General features: G+C 48.0%; 9 protein-coding genes across 9 annotated transcripts; 3 read left to right on the forward strand and 6 right to left on the reverse strand.

Annotated features, from left to right (window-relative positions):
• Positions 1 to 718: 718 nt before the first annotated feature.
• N7455_009577 (sugar porter family MFS transporter) lies at positions 719 to 2,570 on the forward strand (the record flags this gene model as incomplete). The annotated part of the gene is made up of 4 exons (XM_040954605.2): positions 719 to 935; positions 987 to 1,684; positions 1,759 to 1,999; positions 2,057 to 2,570. The coding sequence occupies 4 exons, from the start codon at positions 719 to 721 to the stop codon at positions 2,518 to 2,520; spliced, it is 1,620 nt and encodes a 539-aa protein (XP_040814911.2). The 3' UTR covers positions 2,521 to 2,570.
• Positions 2,571 to 4,956: 2,386 nt separating this feature from the next.
• On the reverse strand, positions 4,957 to 7,094 carry N7455_009578 (adaptor protein STE50; the record flags this gene model as incomplete). Its single annotated transcript, XM_040954582.2, has 3 exons — positions 6,357 to 7,094; positions 6,132 to 6,293; positions 4,957 to 6,080 (listed from the first exon to the last, which is right to left on the reverse strand). The coding sequence occupies exons 1-3, from the start codon at positions 6,622 to 6,624 to the stop codon at positions 4,957 to 4,959; spliced, it is 1,554 nt and encodes a 517-aa protein (XP_040814877.2). The 5' UTR covers positions 6,625 to 7,094.
• Positions 7,095 to 7,531: 437 nt separating this feature from the next.
• On the reverse strand, positions 7,532 to 8,158 carry N7455_009579 (uncharacterized protein; the record flags this gene model as incomplete). Its single annotated transcript, XM_065606240.1, has 2 exons — positions 7,532 to 7,637; positions 7,791 to 8,158. The coding sequence occupies 2 exons, from the start codon at positions 8,156 to 8,158 to the stop codon at positions 7,532 to 7,534; spliced, it is 474 nt and encodes a 157-aa protein (XP_065460203.1).
• Positions 8,159 to 8,826: 668 nt separating this feature from the next.
• On the reverse strand, positions 8,827 to 9,321 carry N7455_009580 (uncharacterized protein; the record flags this gene model as incomplete). Its single annotated transcript, XM_040954627.1, has 1 exon — positions 8,827 to 9,321. The coding sequence occupies one exon, from the start codon at positions 9,319 to 9,321 to the stop codon at positions 8,827 to 8,829; it is 495 nt and encodes a 164-aa protein (XP_040814799.1).
• A 598-nt stretch (positions 9,322 to 9,919) lies between these two features.
• N7455_009581 (alpha/beta hydrolase) lies at positions 9,920 to 11,058 on the reverse strand (the record flags this gene model as incomplete). The annotated part of the gene is made up of 2 exons (XM_040954717.2): positions 9,920 to 10,079; positions 10,136 to 11,058. 2 exons carry the CDS (start codon positions 11,056 to 11,058, stop codon positions 9,920 to 9,922), a joined length of 1,083 nt encoding a protein of 360 aa, XP_040814851.1.
• A 429-nt stretch (positions 11,059 to 11,487) lies between these two features.
• On the forward strand, positions 11,488 to 12,424 carry N7455_009582 (SDR family NAD(P)-dependent oxidoreductase; the record flags this gene model as incomplete). Its single annotated transcript, XM_040954544.2, has 2 exons — positions 11,488 to 12,108; positions 12,156 to 12,424. 2 exons carry the CDS (start codon positions 11,488 to 11,490, stop codon positions 12,387 to 12,389), a joined length of 855 nt encoding a protein of 284 aa, XP_040814978.2. The 3' UTR covers positions 12,390 to 12,424.
• Positions 12,425 to 12,691: 267 nt separating this feature from the next.
• N7455_009583 (zinc-binding dehydrogenase) lies at positions 12,692 to 14,111 on the reverse strand (the record flags this gene model as incomplete). The annotated part of the gene is made up of 7 exons (XM_040954638.2): positions 12,692 to 12,960; positions 13,019 to 13,372; positions 13,432 to 13,606; positions 13,662 to 13,727; positions 13,785 to 13,852; positions 13,921 to 13,990; positions 14,046 to 14,111. 7 exons carry the CDS (start codon positions 14,109 to 14,111, stop codon positions 12,692 to 12,694), a joined length of 1,068 nt encoding a protein of 355 aa, XP_040814970.2.
• A 440-nt stretch (positions 14,112 to 14,551) lies between these two features.
• On the reverse strand, positions 14,552 to 16,703 carry N7455_009584 (uncharacterized protein; the record flags this gene model as incomplete). Its single annotated transcript, XM_040954755.2, has 3 exons — positions 14,552 to 16,430; positions 16,484 to 16,563; positions 16,614 to 16,703. 3 exons carry the CDS (start codon positions 16,701 to 16,703, stop codon positions 14,552 to 14,554), a joined length of 2,049 nt encoding a protein of 682 aa, XP_040814938.2.
• A 397-nt stretch (positions 16,704 to 17,100) lies between these two features.
• Positions 17,101 to 19,083, forward strand: N7455_009585 (flavin-containing monooxygenase; the record flags this gene model as incomplete). Its single annotated transcript, XM_040954690.2, has 4 exons — positions 17,101 to 17,723; positions 17,779 to 18,139; positions 18,194 to 18,449; positions 18,506 to 19,083. The coding sequence occupies 4 exons, from the start codon at positions 17,101 to 17,103 to the stop codon at positions 19,081 to 19,083; spliced, it is 1,818 nt and encodes a 605-aa protein (XP_040814854.2).
• Between the last annotated feature and the right edge of the window lie 36 nt (positions 19,084 to 19,119).

The raw sequence follows: 19,119 nt of genomic DNA on the forward strand, positions 1-19,119 counted from the left end.
CAAGACCCCAGCCGAAGTAGTCTACGGGATACCGATACTTCACTTTACTGGGGAAAGTAGAACCAATAGGCACCATATCCATGGATGTATGGTCATTCGTAGCCCAATTAATTTCACTATACTCTCATTTTATCATATACTCTGGTCGCCTGACCTATAGCTACCCCGAATTCAAATCCCGAATATTCAGGAACCGTGTTGTCTTCCGGGATTATCACTCAACATCTACCATGTCGTCCCGGAACCGCTTGATATTCGCCACCGGAACCGAGATTAGGGCTCCACTGTACTCCCGGAACCGTTCACTTCCCCCACAGAAGCACGGCCAATTTCGGGATTATCATGGACAGTTGAAATAAGACTTGAAAGTTTCACCAACTGCAGGTCTAAATGGTCAATAATAGGGTCAGTTTGCCCGACAGAGCTAGGGTCCGGAGGGATGCCCAGAAGCCAAGGCCGTGAGGTACTTCCCCATTATCCAATAACAATCCCGGGCTCCACGAAATAAATGTAAAGAGTATATGGATTCGGTAAATCACCGAAATGGTGACCCCGTGGTGTACCACCGGCTCCATTTCCCCATCAACCTGGAGAAAATCATTCTTCCCCACGGGAAGTGTCTGGGGTATAAATAAAACCATTTCCCCCATCTCTTGATCAAATCCATAAGTGGTTTTTGCACTCGTTGTCCTAGTTGGTCAACTTCCTCTTCGGCACTATGACTATCACGAAATCCTTCGAGCCGGCGCCCAACGGGACTCTCAGAGAGCGTTCCCTAGCTGTCGCCGCGCAAGTTGACCAACAGCAGACCTGGCTGGAGAGGAAACTCAAACCCAAGAAGATCTCAGCCAGATACCCCTTCAAAGGCACAGCCTTACTGTATGCAACATGTGCCTTTGGCAGTTTGGGAGATGCTCTATTCGGTTATAACTCTGGTATGACATGCTCGAATATGTTGGCAAGATATAGATGCTGATTTGAGATAGGTATCATGTCCGGGCTGCTGGTCAACGAAATATTTATAGCTCGCTTCTTCAAGAACTATGGAGGAGCCGACGGGACGACAAGTGGAGTCGATCCCTCGATTACAGGCATATCTGTTTCGTGTTTGCAAGCCGCAGCGGCGGTGGGAGCACTCATCGCGGGTCGTCTTGGAGATATGATTGGTCGAAAGAAGTGTGTCCGCATCGGCGCTTTCATTTACTTCTTCAGCTCGTTTATGCAGATGTTTGCGCCTGATTTCGCGACGTTCATTGCAGGTCGCACGATCCAAGGAGTGGGCGTGGGCTTCCTCTCCATGACCGTGCCTATCATTCAAACAGAGATTGCTCCGCCTCATCGCCGAGGTTTGATGGTGGGTATAGAGTACAGTTGTTTGATTGCTGGATATATGCTTTCTTGCTGGGTGGACTATGGGTTTAACTTCTTGTTGCCCGATCATATTTCATGGCAGGGGCCCTTCATCATCCAGATTGTGCTCTCTTTCATCTTGCTTGGCATGTCCTTCTTCCTACCAGAAACCCCTCGATGGTTGGCGTTGAATGGTTTCGTGGACGAAAGCTTGCAAGTAATTGCAGACCTACATTCTAATGGTAATATACATGCGGAGGATGTTCAGCACACCTTCCTCGAAATTCAAGAAGCGGTTATCTATGAGAGCAATCTTGGGAAGTCCAGTTGGAAGGTGAGGCTACCATTACTACTTGATTGACTTGTTAACTCTCGTGAATTGACTAACCCTGGATCACCACTTTATAGGAAATGTTCACCCGCTATCGCAAACGAACCATCGTTGGAATCACGGTGCAGATGTTCGCACAGATTAACGGAATCAACATCATCTCCTTCTACCTCCCAAGCACCCTCTCCTCCGCTGGTTATGATAATCGCAAATCCCTGCTATATACTGCTGCAAATGCTATTCCCTACACCGCTGCAACAGTTGTTACCTGGTGGTTAGCAGATCGATGGGGCCGAAAGCCTTTACTCATTCTCGGAGGTCAGTTCCCGCATGGAACCGAGTTGATGCGCCACTGAATTCTAACAATGCAAACAGGTCTCGGCATGGCAGTATTACTCGCCGTTGTGTGTGTTTTCACTGAAATCAACGTGGATGTCCAAATCAAAGCAAACGGCCAATATGCCTTCGTCATGCTTTACAATATCCTCTACGGATTCACCTGGGGCCCGATGCCATGGCTTCTACCTGCAGAGATCTTCCCACTCCGTGGCCGGAGTAAAGGCATGGCCCTGGCCACGACTAGCAATTGGATCTTCAACTTCATCATTGGAATGGTCTCTCCCGACGCTTTCGCTGGAATTCATGGTTATTTCTACCTGGTGATTGCAGGATTCTGTCTCAGTTCAGCCATCCTTGTTCACTTTTACTATGTTGAGACAGCGCACCATTCTCTAGAGGAGATTGCTGTTGCATTCGGTGATAAGGCGTTTGCGAATGATGATGCGGAGGTCATGGAAATGACTGATGCGAAGAGTGAGCAGGTGGAATACTCGGCGTGAGGGGGATCTGATGTATTCAATTGTTGATTATCTTATTTATCCATCAGCCTTTCATTTGAGTTCTATTGTGTTCTAACCATGCAACAAATCACCGACTAAGTTTACATTAATGTATTCATAATCCAGGGGGTCCACCCACCTACTAGGAAGCAAGTAAAGAAAGCCCTAAATGATTCGGGACGAGCATACCTCAACCTCCGCAGATATAATACTTGGAACTTCTTGGGGAATTATTAGGTTGGACCTCGTTAGCCATTTACTCTTCTCAAAACAACTATATTGTTGCCTTTGGAATGTCTTTCATTACGGATAATCAAAAGAGCATTCGGCCGCGTTGAATGTTAAATATACATATGAACAAATAATTATGCAAAAGCAGGATGCACTAGAAAAGTCACACCTAGTGATGTATAACTAGTCTGCTACAGCAGAATAAATGTGATTATTACGGAGCTGTTGGGATTAAAGTCAAACGTTTGGATTAGTAGCCACGTTAGCAGTTGATGATATATTTTCTAGTATTAATGTCCAGTGTGTATTTCTAGCGACAAAAAAAGCAACTTTTCATTTACCCTCAGCAGCAAGCCGTTCATAGGAAAATCCGTGGGTATTTTCTTTGTTCTCTGATTCAGTCAAGCATAGCGTTTGCAATTAACATACTTTTGACAGTCGCACTGCCTCGATGTCCAAAATGCAGAATACTGCTATCCCCTTTGATAGATGGCACTGAATTTCCCTATCAAGCTATAATAAGTAAGTGAATATACCAATGGCTTTTCTAAACAAATATCTACCTCAACCATAGCAGAGTAGTATTCTATCTGAACTTAAATATATCAATGTTCATTTCAATATAACTAGTCTACGGAGTAGCAACTTAGGTTATGTAGGGTAAAGGTTCATCACTACAGATTCCGAGGATAAATCTTCCGCCAATCCAGTGGTCCTGGGCACTACCTTCGTCTTTTTTTTTTTCTTTCGAGATTTATATATCTTCTATTTTAACGCGGCGCGGCCTTGGGTACCTCTCCATGGAAGCCGCACTAAAAAGCCCCAAACGGCGACCTTCAAAAAATGAATTGGTGAATGAACTGTGGGAATGGAAGCACTTTGTTGGAAACACCCTGAAAGAGAATGAAACCTGGAACCCTGGATCATGTACTAAATCCAGTTTGAACTAGTTAGCATGTCGGGAAAAGCACCCGCTCTAGCGAGGAAATTGAGTCCGTGTCGAGATTTTAGTCTCACTCCAGGCTTATAGCGTCAACTTTCAAATCTGCCATCATCAATTCAGGTTGTGTAGTGTAATGGTCATCACTCTGGTTTCTGATACCAGCAATCCCGGTTCGATCCCGGGCACGACCTCTTTCTTTTTTGTATTTTTTTGGTGGTGGGGAGAGGGAGTTCTGATATTTTTAGTGGATATAAAATCCACTCGGAAGAACCATTTAACCGAGGCCCAATGAGCTCTAGCGTAGAAAAAAAAAAGAATAAATACAACCGCATCGCCCGTTCTTTTGGCTTCTTTTTTCTTTTTTCTTTTCTATCAACTTCACGGGGCTCCACTTTGTGGCTTGCTGAGGCTTATCCGATGGCTTCGGCCTTTATGGGTTTTCTTCCGTTCCCGGCCCTGGAGAGTATAGAAAGGCGTTCCTCTTTATACAACACGTTATAGCTGTGCTAGGGTATCTTTCGGGGTACCCTATTAGCGTTGGCTGTGGGGAGGACGTCACATTCCTTTTCTTTAAATCACTTTAGGTGATTTGGTATAGATTTTAATACAATTGCTTCTCATGATTATCACAATCTCCTAGATATATTCGTAAGAAAGTATGAATAATCCCGTAGTGGAGGGACGTTATTACAGCAAGTAATGAATCCAGTAGTGCACGGGTATCAAACTATGTTTGAAAATTAATACGCAGTAGTTGTGAATAGTTCAGCGTCTGAGAAGCAAGTCCTTTTATACAAGTTTGTAGCATATAATTAGTCACTGAAAATACTGACATAAAATTGAATTCTGCAGATGTGAATAAACAATGGGAATCTCATGTACAAGCTCAGTATGTACTATGCTATGGTAAAAAAAAACAACACCGGACCGAAGGTCCTATGCCAGTCAAGGATATCTTGAAAGAAGTAAAAAAAAAAAAAGAAAAGGCTGATGCACAATGCTGCAAGGGACATGGACGAGTCTGGAATCGAAGCCGCCAAGAGAAGCAGAAAACGCCAATGTCACCCATAAATCCATTCCCCGAATACGGTATACCGGCTCTCCAATAGCACACCAAACACCGACGAAACCAACATGACATAGTGGGCCTACAAAATCAAATGCAACGGAAGAAATAATCCAACACGCAGTCGAAAGTCACTGGGTATCTCAAGCCACAGACACGCGTGCATCAAAAGAGGGAAGGTTGGCCTCGAGAAATATCAGAGCACGCCGCCTGGAAGATTGATTTGTCCTTGTTGGCCACCGTTGAAGCCAGCACTGTTAGGCGCTGATGCACCAGGACCCGGGGTGCCTGAAGGGTTGTCCATGTGAATCTTCCGTAACATGAACATTGGCTTCCGGCCTTCCTTTTCTAGCTGCTTGAACAAGAGAAGGGGTTTCTCCTGCAATTCCAGACACCGCTCTTGATCCCCATAAACAATATAAAGGGCGTAGTTCTTCCAGTCGGAGTTGATGTTGTATTTCTTAAGAGCAGCCGGTAGGACCTTGTAGCAAGGGTCTTCCCAAGAGACTCGGAATGACTTGAAGATTTCCACGCTATTTGGATTCTCGCTGCCGCCTCCGCCTCCGCCTCCGCCACCGCCACCACCCCGTGAGTCAGACCTGTCAAGTCGTGGGTCAAGACGTGATGCAGTGGATGGTGTCTCCGCACGGGATGCTGAAAGCTGACTCGGCGTGGATCGGTCTCTAGACTGTATTGTCGGGGTCTGTTCGGCATAATCATATCCTGTGTTGCGGTTTGCGCTGGAGAGTGGTTGGGTATATGATCGTGGATTGAGTGTCTGAGGGTGAGCGTGGTGGTGGTGGTGAGGCGATGTCGGTGAAGGAATTCCAGGTGATAGTTGTGATCCTCCATTCATTGAGGATGTCAAATGGGATGAAGCGGCCAAGCCAGAAGCTGACGGATTAAGGTTGTCGTGATGAGAGCGTCCATCATAGCCCGAAGGCGGAGGATGGGTTGGCGAGTTGTTTTTGGATGTGGCACCGTTAGGATGAATGCGTTTGGAGAAAGCCCGCGCAATTTTCGACGATGAAGAAAGTTCCTGGGTGAGTGTGGGTTGGGGGGTTGACGTGAGAGTGGCCGTACTGTCGTGCCAATTTTCTGAAGATTGCCCATGCGAAGAGGGCGGAGGCAATGGATGTGACCGATCTTTTACTATTTTGATCACTGGTAGGATTTCTTCGCGCAATCGCCGGTAATCGTCAGTGATTCGGCGCAACTCTGTTTCAACCAACATGAGCTTTTCGTCTCGGACTTGAATCGATTTGATTAAACGCGCGAGATCCTCTTGTGTTGCAGTTTCATTCATACTCTGGTCCGCCGCTGCAAGTATGGGTTAGAAGTGAAGTTAAACCGGGACGTCTGAGAACATACTGAGTGGAATATAATGGTCTGCATCGAGGGGAACATCTTGCTTGACTTTGATTTCATACACGCTTTTCAAAATCGTCAGTCGATGTCCCACACTGCTGATGCCCATTTCCTTCAACTCCTCATGCTTCAGGGCAATCAGGGCTTCACCGACAATCCCGTTCTCTGCGTCATAGATTATGGTTAGTAAATAGTGCAAACCAAATATGCCCGAAGAAGTCTGCTCACCTCGAAATGTACCGTGATATTGCAGTAATCCAAGCGATGTCAAAAATTCCTGGCATTCATCGACTCCCCATTCTATAATGAGTGTTCGCGGTGAGCGAGGACCATCGATCGGATGTCCAAATTTGGTCGGGGTGTGTTCTGATGAATGAATGGAGGAGTCCGTGGGAGAAGATTCCGAGTCGACGTGAAGGTGTGGTGAAGTTATGACACTGCGTTCGTACTCATCGTCCGCATCGGAGTCGGCGTGGTAGGAGGTGTGGAGAGACATGACGGGGGATCTTTGGTGGCAAGACAATATTCACCGAAAGTAGAGATGAACGGTATGAGGGGTTCACAGGCGCCGCCGCCAGAGTGGAGGTACTAGGGCCAGCAAAGACAAACAAAATGGGCGTCGGCGGTAATGCGCCGAATGCTCTATTTTATAGAAAGCGCGGGCGGAACGAGGGGACGTCGAGACTCGAAGGGTTCAAGGCGAACATGAGCTGATTCGCAAGATCTTCGACCAGACAGGGGCTGTATTGCGTCTCTCGTGTTCCGGTCGAATATGTTCTCGATGTTCCTTTCCGAGGAGGGGTGTTGTCGTCGAGTGCGAGTACGCGGCAATCAACAAGTTGAGCAAAGCGGGGAAGGTTGGCGGTTCAGGGCCACGGCGGGATAGGGGGGTTGGAGGAAAGCAAGGCCACCGGTGAAAGCGAATGATACGTCTCTGTTCCCTGAAGTCAAATGTAAACGGAGATCTAGGAGCATTAGAGAAAAGGTCGAGATTAGGCGAAGAGGACCCCCGTTCTGATGAGAATGAGATTCACGTGACTGGGCCTGGACTCTTCATAACGGGGTAACACTCGAACCTTGGAACCTTAGTACTTCAAGGAAGTATACGACGACATCAAATACTTAACTATGTAGTACTTAGGTGGGATATATTCTCCGTCAAATTGGTCCATTCGGTCCAATCAGGATCTATTTCTATAAAACATTTGAACTCAATATCTTTGGAATTACAATTGAATTTGTTACTCACCCCACCTGCCAAGCACCTACACAAATAATTATAACTTTGTGGCTCCCTCTACATCCCTTGACTCCGACTACTAGGCACCTATTGATCTTTGATAATGCCAAGCTGAACTTTTTAGGTGCGCTTGAGATACCCGTCCTCGATGTGATCTGCCATGTCAGCACGTTTTGTTTCCCTCTTTGGAAACAGATTTGGGAGTGATCATTACTGAGTGGCCTGTGATCGGGTACACAGCGGCGGATCGAATGGCGCTTCTGAGATAGCTACGTACTGCTAGTGATTGATCTATAATTGCTAAAGGATCTGTACCACGGAGCAACATAGTAAATTCGAATATCTTGCTCATGAGAGTTCCGACAGGCTTTCCGCATCAGACCTCTCAGCCCATATTTACTATTGCTCGATTGCTAGCTTACCTTGTGCTAGCAAGCCTTATTATCCGTATGTATTTGCCCGAGATAAAGCTCACCGACGAGTCAATCCATGAAGCTATACAGCGGTCCCGGTCTTCGGTACCAGTTTGCTTACGGAAATAGTGGATGGCCAGTTTCCATGTATAAAATGTGCCAATCAAGTTCATATTGACTACGTTGAGCTCCAGCTTGACAGCAGGCTCGTTGATAGGTGTCAAAATAGGACAGAGACGAGTCATTACCCCTGGAGGCATGGCGTAGAATTGATGTCTCACCATCCAAAGGTCATAGGTCGTCCCCAGAGGCACAGCTGATGCTATGACAATATCGCAATTGTTGCGAGGAGAGTTGGTAATCGCGGCATCATACATTTGTACTTGGTCATCCTAGGAAGTGATATTGCATTTTACAAACTGAATCTGCCCGGTTTGGTGGAATGGTCCAATCCACGGGGCTGGTGTACTCATAACGAGGTATTTGAGGTATATCGACATTGATATTTAGCCTCTAAAGACTTGCGTTCTTGCTAGATCCGCAAATTGGAACTGTCATATATTAATTCCTCACACCTATCCCTGATTTTAGGCCCTTTATTCTCAGGCTCGGGCTAATGTCCGTGGAGTTTGCCCGGCACCCCCCGCGTTTCAACCGAAGGGCTTGATTCGGCTATCCGAAAAAAGTAATCCGACGAGACAAAGTCTATGCTAGAACCATACTGGTTCACAAGAGCATCCGATCTGTGGGGATTAAAGATAATCAAAAACACATTGTGGGGCACAGGGCTGGAGTACCAACTGCGTCATCAAGAGCTATGGAAGAGCCAAAGCTCCAGGTACGGGAAAAATGCAGTATTTCGAAAAAGGGGATATTCAGAACCCCATGAATTGGTTGTCTATTCAAATGCAAGAGCGCCCGTAGACTTCATATGTAAACCCATGAAATTTGATGCAGGCCGAAACAATCTGTACTCCTTAGAAAGAACCCGCCATGCATGATCGCATTTTTGAAATGCTGCTTTCCCAGCGCCTGGTGTCTGTCATTATTTCTTGTCGCCATTGGGCGCACTTTCGCCTTCCAAGTCGGCCACTTCTCGTATAATATCTTTTAATCCACGAACACCCTCGTCGACCACAGTCTCCGGAATGCGGACATCGATTTCTTCAATGTACTTCAGAGGGTCGTATGGATGTGGGTGGTCTTTGACTTTGTTGCCTTTCTTGACACCGTTGGTCTCTTTTGTTCCGTTTGTAGTTTCACCATTCGCGATCTTGGCCCCCAGTGCGGGGTGGGTTCGACCCTCTGCCGAAGCGAGCACGGCCGCCATTACATCGTCGAAGGTCTCACAGCGGCCGGCGCGGAGGAGTTCTGTGGCGAGGGTGGTGACCTTGTCGGTCCAGCCCAAGCGGTGGAGGGAGCCGAGGAGGTTTTCCTGCAGATCTTCGAGTGCGCTGCTGGCGGACAGCTTGACGAGGAGGTCGGATTCGAGGGCATCGGGGGTGGAGGAGGCTCCGTTGGTGGAGGCGGAGGGGGGCATTGTAGTATGTGGGTTTCGAGGGTTCGCAGGACAACGCTTGAGTGCGATAGAAGGGCACGATATGAGCTTTCACAACAAAAGCTCTAGTTCCGAATCGCGCACAAGAAATGGGGCAACGCTTTGCGCAAAAGCGATGGTCGGAGAGGAGGGGCCCGCCCTTTATTTCAATGCGGGATTGAAAGCGGATTAGAATTACATTGCATGTAGTGAACAATAGACATGCATAATGATCAGACAATTGAAGGTGAATAGAAAATAAGAAACAGCAGAGTAGATGAATATAGGAAGACTCACATGAACTGCCAGATCGGACAATCGGCATTGTGGGTCCGAGCGGCGAATCGCCTGCAGGGCCATTATTGTCCATATCCGTCTTCTTCTTGTATTGACCTCGGGATGCCTCCTTGATTCGAATTGAATTAATCTCACTTTCTCATGATTCATAATTTATACTATTCTCTTCACCTGGTACAAAGAATATATCTGATTCGACTTGCTAGCAGGGCAACTACGACTATATTCTAGTTGATATCCGATCCTGATCCCCACTAACAGATCTCAAAATGATGTATCCATCTTCGGCCTACAACTTAGCGTCCTATTTCGATTTAATCTCAAACGGACCAGGCGCAGGACGTGACAGTGCCCAGGCAATGCCGTCGCTCATAACCTCGTCCCATCTCTTGCTGTCGGGCAGCTGCTTGTACCTCCTAAATCCATGCGGGACACCAGGGAAGACATGAACATTGGTAGGAATACTGATCGAAGATTAGCTTTTGAATACCCTACATTTTGAAGAATATGGCAAACTCACCCGTTCGCAGCGAGATGTTGTCCATAAAACAGACCTTCATCTCTTAATGGGTCATTCCCCGCGATTCCAAACGTTGTAGGAGGCAAGTCCTTAACCTCTTCCGCAGTGGCATTTCCAGGGCTCATCCGACGGTCTCCAGCAGCATCCTTGGTGTCGCTAAGTCCAATAAGCCCGCTGAACAACTTCATTCGAGCCACCGGCAAGACAGGAGCCTCGGCACATTGCACATAGCTCGACAATTCAGGACTCTTGAGTTGCTCCAGTCTCGGCGCATAGTGATCCCACTGTACAATACAAGGAATCATGAGGACCTGTCCCGCAATCTTTGGGCAGGCTGCTAAGCGCTTATCCTCGCCACGCAGCTGCGCCAGCGCCAACGATGCAGTCAACCATGCACCAGCTGAAATACCGCCCACGACAACCTGCTCGCTGATCCCGCCAATCTCGGCAATGTTCTCGTGTAGCCAGACGAATGCATCTTCAGCGTCGTTCCAAGCAGTGGGATAGATATATTCGGGGCTGTGTCGGTAGTTGATATTCAAGACTACGACTGGGGTACCCTTCTGGACACGTGAGGTGACAATCCGCGAGCAAATGGCGTCTTCAGAAGAAAGTGTCCCGAAAAGGAAACCGCCGCCGTGAAGATGGACGTAAACGGGCAGGCGCTCGGAGATTGGAACGCCGACGGGGCGGTAGGTGCGTGCTTCGAGGGGTGTGCCGTCGCGAGCTGTGATTGTGTAGTCGTGCAGTTGAACTGCGGCACTGAGCCCGTCGATCATATCTTGGGCGGCGCTTGCCTCACGCCCCTTGTTTAGCAGTTCCTTTAATTGTTCCACCGAGAGGTCCTTGGGGGGCTCAGGCAGCGTCGCCTCGAGGGCGATCCATTCGGCGCTAGGTGTACCATATTCAGTGAAGTCGGCCATTGTGGGTAAATATACATGTAATGCTATTTCTAAAACTAAAGGAAGAAGGGAGAATAGAAGAAGAAATGACAAATAAACAAGAATTTCATCTTCTACCCGGATTTAATAAACCCCGCTCACTGCAAAGGCAGAGCAACCCACTCACGGAGGGGCACGGAGGGGCACCAGCATGTACAAACGCGTGTACAACATAACCAGGTACATTTATTTGAGAGACATGTCACCATCAGCTTTACCCACATCACCTCGGCTCGGCTACCGGTAACAACGTATCTGAGTATTCGGTAACCCCGCATGAAGATGGACTATTTAGGTATGCCGTGAACGAGCAAAGATGTAGTAGGTATAAGGGTAGATAGTATGCGCACCTGCTTAGTTATAGTTTACAAGTTAACTCAATTGAAAACCAAAATCATCAGATCAATAACCATGGAGTCCGGCATTCCATCCGATCCCCCATCACGTTCTTTAACCAAAAAAGTCGCCATCGTAACAGGCGCAGGCTGCCTGGGCGATGGAATTGGAAACGGACGCGCGATTTCAATCCTCCTTGCCGATGATGGCTGCGACGTACTCTGCGTCGACCTCAACCTGGAATGGGCCAACAAGACCGTTGAAATCGTGAACTCGAAACCCGGTCGTGGACGCGCGCTTGCGATTCGTGCAGACGTCACATCCGAAGAAGACTGCCAAGCAGCGGTGCGCTTCGCAGTTGAACAATTTGGACGACTGGATATTTTAATTAACAATGTCGGAATTGGAGGCGCGGCGGGAACTGCGGTGGAAGTTGATATGACGCAGTGGGCCAAGAGTATGGAGATCAATGTTGCCAGTATGGTTCAAATGGCCAAGTATGCGATTCCTGAGATGAGTCGAAATGACGGCGAGATCAAAGGGAGCATTGTGAACATGGGAAGTGTTGCTGGGTTGAAGGGGGGTACACCTCATCTGCTATACCCGACTGCCAAGGGTGCCATCGTTAACATGACCCGTGCTATGGCGGCCCATCACTCGCCTGATGGGATTCGTGTGAACTGTGTCTGTCCAGGGGTATGTTCACCTTTTCCGTTGCATGGAACCGAAGCTGATGATATTAGATGCTGTATACGCCTATGATGTATGGGAAGGGTATGAGCGAAGAAGCGCGTGACGCCCGTCGGAAGCGAAGCTTATTGGGGACTGAAGGAAATGGATGGGACTGTGCTGGTGCTGTTGTATTCCTTGCTGGGCCTCACGCACGGTGGATGACTGGTGTTATTCTGCCTGTTGACGCAGGGACAACAGCTGCTGTAGGAATTGGAATGACGAAGAGCGCAAGTGTCAATACCTAAGATTATGATCAGATAGCGGTGTTCCTCAAATGTACTCTCTATTCTCCCTATAGATCCATAGATCACTTTCTTTTATTTCCACATTCCTCGATCAAAGGGTTTAAAGGTTATTATACCTTTCTGTCGTCTACCTGTAAAACATGAGAAGGAGAAGAACCATCTTAAAAACACATCTAAACGGACCATCAAAAACATATAAGGCCGCTGTAACTTGACATAACCACGAGGCACCTAATCCTCAACCTTCGATAAACTCAAAGATACAAATGAGATGCAAATGCATTAAATATCTTCTGACGCACTCATACAAGGTCTGACACTAATGCTATCCGATCCTTGATCTTGCCCTCTCCCAATTCTTTGAGAACCCTCGGGAAATCCTGTAACTTGCCCAATTCCACTTGAGGCTGAATGACCCCCTTGGCAATCAAGTCAAGCACCTCTACCAAATCTCGGTACTGTCCACCGTATGTGAAGATAATGCTTAGTCTCTTCCGAATTCCGATCTTCATGTCTAATCCATTGATGAGATCAAGGGTGCCAACACACAGGATCTTTCCTCCAGGACGCACTATTCAAGAAAGATATGGTGTTAGCAAAAGATTAAGGGATCCAGCGATGATACTTACCAATCTGTTGTGCATCTTGGTTAGTCTGGTTGCTGCCCACAAATTCAAGTACAGTATCAATCTTCCCCTGCAGCCCATTTTCCTTGACAAAGTCTTGCACCGACTTCCCAACTGGAACGATATCCTCCGCTGGGACACCCAACTTCAGCGCGGCATCTAGTTTTTCTTGCCGCAGATCGGAAACAATGACTCTCGCACCAATGGCGCGTACAATTTGGAGCGCATTGAATCCAAGCCCACCAAGTCCAAAAAGGAAAGTAGTTTCTTCCTTCTTGACCTCAGCGCGGCGAGTAATACCATGATAGGCTGTAGTGACAGCATCGGTAGCGACTGCAGCAACGGCTGGGTCAACACCTGTGACCAGAGTTAGGTTAGGTACTTGGCGGGTTCATGACGAGAAACTTGAAACTCACCATCAGGCAATGGGATCGCGGCGCGAACATCGACCGCAACATACTCAGCATAGAAGCCGTCTTGTCCAATTCCGTGGTGCATTCCAGCCGGACAGAGTTGTGCCAAATCCCTCGAGCATTCAGAACAGGTGTCTAGCCCGCATCCGGGGACTGAAATGAGAGCCACTCGGTCTCCCTGGGTTTCTAAATTTAGTGACGTTTCGATATTAGTGAGTGGTGGATCCTCTTACCAGTTTGAATCGTTTATTTGTGACTCCTTCACCTATCTGTATGATCTCTCCACATCCTTCATGGCCCTGGGAGAAAATGTCAACTTTGCTCTTAATATTCCGTCCGTGAAGAGATGTTCATACAAGTGTATATTTCTCATCAAACTGCGGCCGGTCTTCAATGTCCAAAAGGGGTTGATCACTGTGACACACTATCATGAACAGGAAATATTAGAAAAGAAGATCTTGAATTCGGAACTTGATGTGAACTGGATCGTACCTCCGGATGCCAGTAGCTTGACTAGAAATCCCGTGACAGGGGCTGAGGGTAAAGGAAGCTCTTCCCAAATCTATAAGAGTCAGGGATGCGCGTATGTATTCTGTGAAATACAACTGCTAGCATACTGGATTCGGGTTTCCTTTGTGCTTTCTCCAAGCATGCATTGTGGATGGTAGTGCCATGCTGCCCATGACTTCTGATCAGACTTGATTACTGTAATTAGCGAAGAGATAGTTAACCGAAGAGAACAAAAGGCTTGTTCCTAAAAGAGGATATACATCTAGCTACTTATGTATGATATGTCAGTCAAAATATCCAAAGGTGGCGTACGGATAGTACGCTTAGGATCGCTACGTCCTAGAAAGGACAGCCGATGGTGGGAGCCGGCTTGGCTTCCCCGCATATTCACCAGGATGTTAGTCTCCTGGAGATGGCTGAAAATCACTTTGGCAGAGCACAGGCTCACATGGTAGCCGTTGGCCGAAAATGACGTGTTGCACAAGATTGGCCCACCAGTAAAGTGAGTCTTGCATGAGTTTAGGCTAAGAGTAAAATAGAAGTAGTATGATACAAAGGAGAATACAAGAAAGACCACCTAGGCTAGGGAGTGGTGTAGATGTCTTCAACATTATTACATAAAAAGATTCATCTCAGTAAGGGTATCGCAAGGCTCAAACAAATCCTGAAACTGAAGCATAGCATCAGCAAAGGCATCATCATCAAAGAAAAGCTCCTCGGTATGTGGAACTAGCAGTCTACCAGCGATGCCACTAGTCTCGGTAGTTGCAAAGGGAAAGTAGGCAGTCCAATCAATGCCATCTGCCATTTCCATATACACCGTTCCATCACCCATCCCGAGATCCGGACCAGGCGCTCGTTGCGAGTCAAAATCCGGCGCGGTAGCGCTAGGTCGTAGACGGCCAAAGCCCGAGTGGAATACTGCAGCAGTGGGCCACATGATGCGCAGTTGGTCCACGGCTAGAGTTAAGATATCTAGATCTTCGTTGGCACTTTTGGCCAGACCTTCGATTCGAAGAGCTTGTAGCAGCGCAATAAATGCCGTACCGCAATACCATCCTGTTATAGCCATCAGGAATCGGGTTCCCCCGCGTGCTAGAATGTCCCGCATAATGCGAGCCATGCACGACGCGGCGAGTATTGCTGGTGGATATGCCTGTGGGAGAGGCTGGGAAGGGGAGGATCGCTGAAGGTGGATGATGATAATGACGGCCAGATACGGAAGATGAAGCTGATGCACATCTCTGTTGAAATGGGTTGTGCGATCTGACCCAATCGGTAGTTGAAGATGGGGAGGGAGCGACTGCACCCAGCCGATGAGATCGCGGGCCAGAGATGCTGGGAATACGGAAGATGCGGCGCCGCTGGAACGAGCGAGGTATTTTGCGATCTTGCCAATTATAGCGCAAAGCCGGACCCAGTAGATGAAGATTTCAGCTTTGGTTTTATCTGTGTCCTGGGAGAAATCCTCCAATGTGGGTTCTGATAGAGTACAATCTTCGGGGTCAATGACACACGGTTTACTTTGACACAAAGCAGTCAGTCGCTCACGCGCAAATGCCGTCCACCATATTCGACGCCGTAGACCAAGATCAATCTGTTGACGCAGTGGATGGTTTTGCGCTGGCTCCCGGTGTACACCTAGCTGTTGGCAATGTCGGATGACCACCGAAGTCCACCACCAAGAAGAGTGGCGATGGAGGATAGTTGGTGGGCGCGGACTCCACCAGTAAAATAGAGAAATAGCTTTCAACGAAGTCATGACATCTGCCTCTTCATCGTTGTAGAACCTGGTGCGAGCTCGTTCGTAATAGCCGGCAGGTCCATCATGTGGAATCATGGGCGGTTTGATATTGCTACCAACCACCGCCAGGGCATTGACAAGTAATGGAGATCGAGCGAGCTCTTGTGAGAGAGTCGCTCGGTCTAGGACTGGACACCATGTGTAACAGTACTCCCAGTATGTTTCTGCGAATGTTTGTTGTAGGTCTGGGTCAGGTAGGTTGAGTACCTCAGGCATTCGTTCAGCAATGAGCCGCTCCTGAGCTCGAGCATTTGTTTGTAGCTCTGGTAAAAATACATGACCAATTGGGTAGCTATCATTATGCTCCGAGTGGTCTTCTGTTCGTTGGGTGGCGGGAGAATCATTGGTCATGGCTTGCATAGGCCTGCCCTGAGGGTCAGGCGGCACTTGACCCGGGGATGGGTCATCTCCCAGCGACCATTCGATATTGTGGAAACTCTGAGTTCTTGCTTGCTCGACATGAGCTGGGGAGATGGAAGATCTCTGAAGCAAATCTCTAGGGAAGTCCAAGGACCGGCTATCGTTCCCTAACCCGGCCCCCCGCGGTCCAGACGATGGTTGATTAACAGCAAGATGATCCGGGATAGAGCCATGTCGGTTTATTTGAACGCATGAATTAGTCTCGGTTACCGGAGGTGACAATGGGACCACACTTGCAGCGGGCCGACCTCGTTTTGATGGCCTCGTTCTGTAACCGGGTCAGGCCATATACACCCGAAAAGCATTGGAAGAATCACTCACCGGCATTCTTTGCCGCCGGATTCGCACTTGGTGCAGTTCCTATACCCCTGGGCCCCTCGTGTCTGCAGGTCACATCTAATCTGCAGCCGTTAGCCTCTTTGCCGAGACCGTGGAGAACTAGGGAACTTACCTTCTTGCTATGACATGCCACACAGGCGAGCTCTGCACGCTTCCGTTTGGTTTGAGTACCAGTGAATTGTAACCAAAGCGGCGCAGACATGACGGAAATTATACATGAAGAGTATAAAATTACACCATCGGCCATACTGCCTTCACATTGCGAAGGCGGGGAAAGCTGTCCCCCCGCAAAATTCCCCGCCAAGCCCCCCCCCCCCCCGAGATACCCTCGGCTCTTCGGCTTTCTTACCGGCTGTAATTTATCATTGACTTGGCATTCTATGCCGGTATTTTGATGATACTATGATTCTGTGATAATCATACTGGCAGCTGGCTTCATAACCAATGGTCTATGATGGAGATCTTCTGGGTGACGGCTTTCCAAGTTCGGATAGTCGCCTCCCCGCAGTACCTCTGACATGCATGTTCTTCCTTCTTTCAATATAAAGTCAGACACCGAGGCTCAAATAACATGAAGCTCATCAACATCAATTGCCAAGATGACTGTTTCTGTGCCAGCACCAGCAGATGGCGAAATGCCTGACATTCCTAAAATGGAAGGTACAAATGGAATCAACGGATTCTACAAGATAGACCAAGCTACTGCGAAATCCGCTACAAATGGCCACAACAACGCAAATTCGTCGAGCAACTCTATCCCACTGAACACAGACTACGCGTATAAACCACGCAAAATGCGCGTCGTAACCGTCGGAGCAGGCTTCTCAGGCCTCTTAATGGCGCATAAATTCCAACATCGATTTCCTGAGCTGGAAGAATTTGTGGATCACACGATATATGAAGCCCGGAATGATGTCGGGGGTACATGGTTGATCAACACATATCCGGGTGTCCAGTGCGACGTCCCTGCACACATCTACGCGTTCCCTTTCGATCCGAACCCCGATTGGAGCCGGTTTTACTCCAGTGGAGACGAGATCCAGGCGTACATCAAACGGACAGTGAAGAATTGGAATTTGGACCGGGATCTTCAGCTTAACACGAGAGTGGCCGGTGCCTATTGGGAAGAAGATCACGGGCGCTGGAGATTGATTATTGAGCATGAGGGCGAACAGCGAGAGGAATACTGCGATGTTCTCATCTCGGCTCAAGGTGTACTTGTGTATGCTTTTCCCTTAGATTTGGGAGAAAAGTAACAAGCTAATCCAAGTCTCCAGTCATCCCTCGTGGCCTGATATTCCCGGATTGTCTGATTTCAAAGGCCACACAACTCACTCGGCGCACTGGGATCATGAATTCGACTACTCTAACAAGCGCATTGCAGTTATTGGAAATGGCTCGTCGGGCATTCAAATCACACCACAAATGGCCAAGCTTCCTGGAACGGAGGTTGTCAACTTCATGCGAAGCCCAGCTTGGGTTTATTACCGCGTACCACCATCAAAGCACCTAGGACGCGATGTGGATGATGCTAACCCTGCGTATCTGGAAGAGGAGCGGGAGAAGTTTCAGGACCCCGAGGCCCACAAAGACTACAGAAAAGCTATCATCTCGCGCACTAATAAGGCATTCCGCTTGGTATGTCATAGGCAAATACCAAATACCACAAATGCCCTACTAAGTGGTATATAGTTCATCAAAGGCGAAAATAACGAAGCAGCAGTTCGATTTGGCGCACAGCAAATGGCCGAAAAGCTCAACCATGACCCCGATCTCTGCGAGAAGCTGATCCCAAAATGGGAGGTCGGTTGTCGCCGCGTCACTCCAGGGCCAGGATATCTAGAATCCTTTGCAAAGCCAAATTGCAATCTCAGCAATAGCACGATTACTAAGATCACGGAAAATGCTGTTCACACAGCAGACGGAAATGTCTTCGAATGTGATGTCGGTACGTCAACCTCATCAGTTTACTTGGCCCAAAAATGTGTTACTAAAATTATACAGTAATCTGTGCTACAGGTTTCGACGTCTCCCATTGCCCTCGCTATCCAATCGTCGGCCAGGGTGGGACGAGTTTAGCAGATAAATGGGAAGACGAACCGAATTCCTACCTTTCAGTTGCCACATCCAACTTCCCCAATTACTTTATCATGATGGGGCCTAATTGTCTGGGCGGACATGGATCTCTAGTTGAATCTCTCAACTGGACGGGTGATTACTTCGTGAAATGGATAAAGAAGATGGCGACTGAAGATATCAAATACGTCGTACCGAAGCATGCTGCTGAAGATGCGTTTGGGAAATACGGTGATGAGATTCACAAAACCTTGGTCTGGACCGGCGGTTGTAAGAGTTGGTACAAGCGCAACAAGGTAGATGGCCGGGTTACTGCACTGTTTGGTGGTAGTGCGATTTTGTTCCAGAGACTGATCAGTGATATTCGGCCTGAAGACTTTGAGATCGAATATAATAGTGCTAATCGGTTCCGGTTCATGGGAAATGGGTTTACCGAGTTTGAGATGAAGGAGGGAAATGACTTGTCTTTCTATGTCGAGGTCGCTGATGAGTCGCCGTCGTGTTGATAGACTAGTTAATACTATTTATGTTGTTTTAATCTC

This window comes from Penicillium solitum, assembly GCF_028829755.1.
Source record: "Penicillium solitum strain IBT 25940 chromosome Unknown utg000008l_segment0_segment0, whole genome shotgun sequence".
NCBI lineage: Eukaryota > Fungi > Ascomycota > Eurotiomycetes > Eurotiales > Aspergillaceae > Penicillium > Penicillium solitum.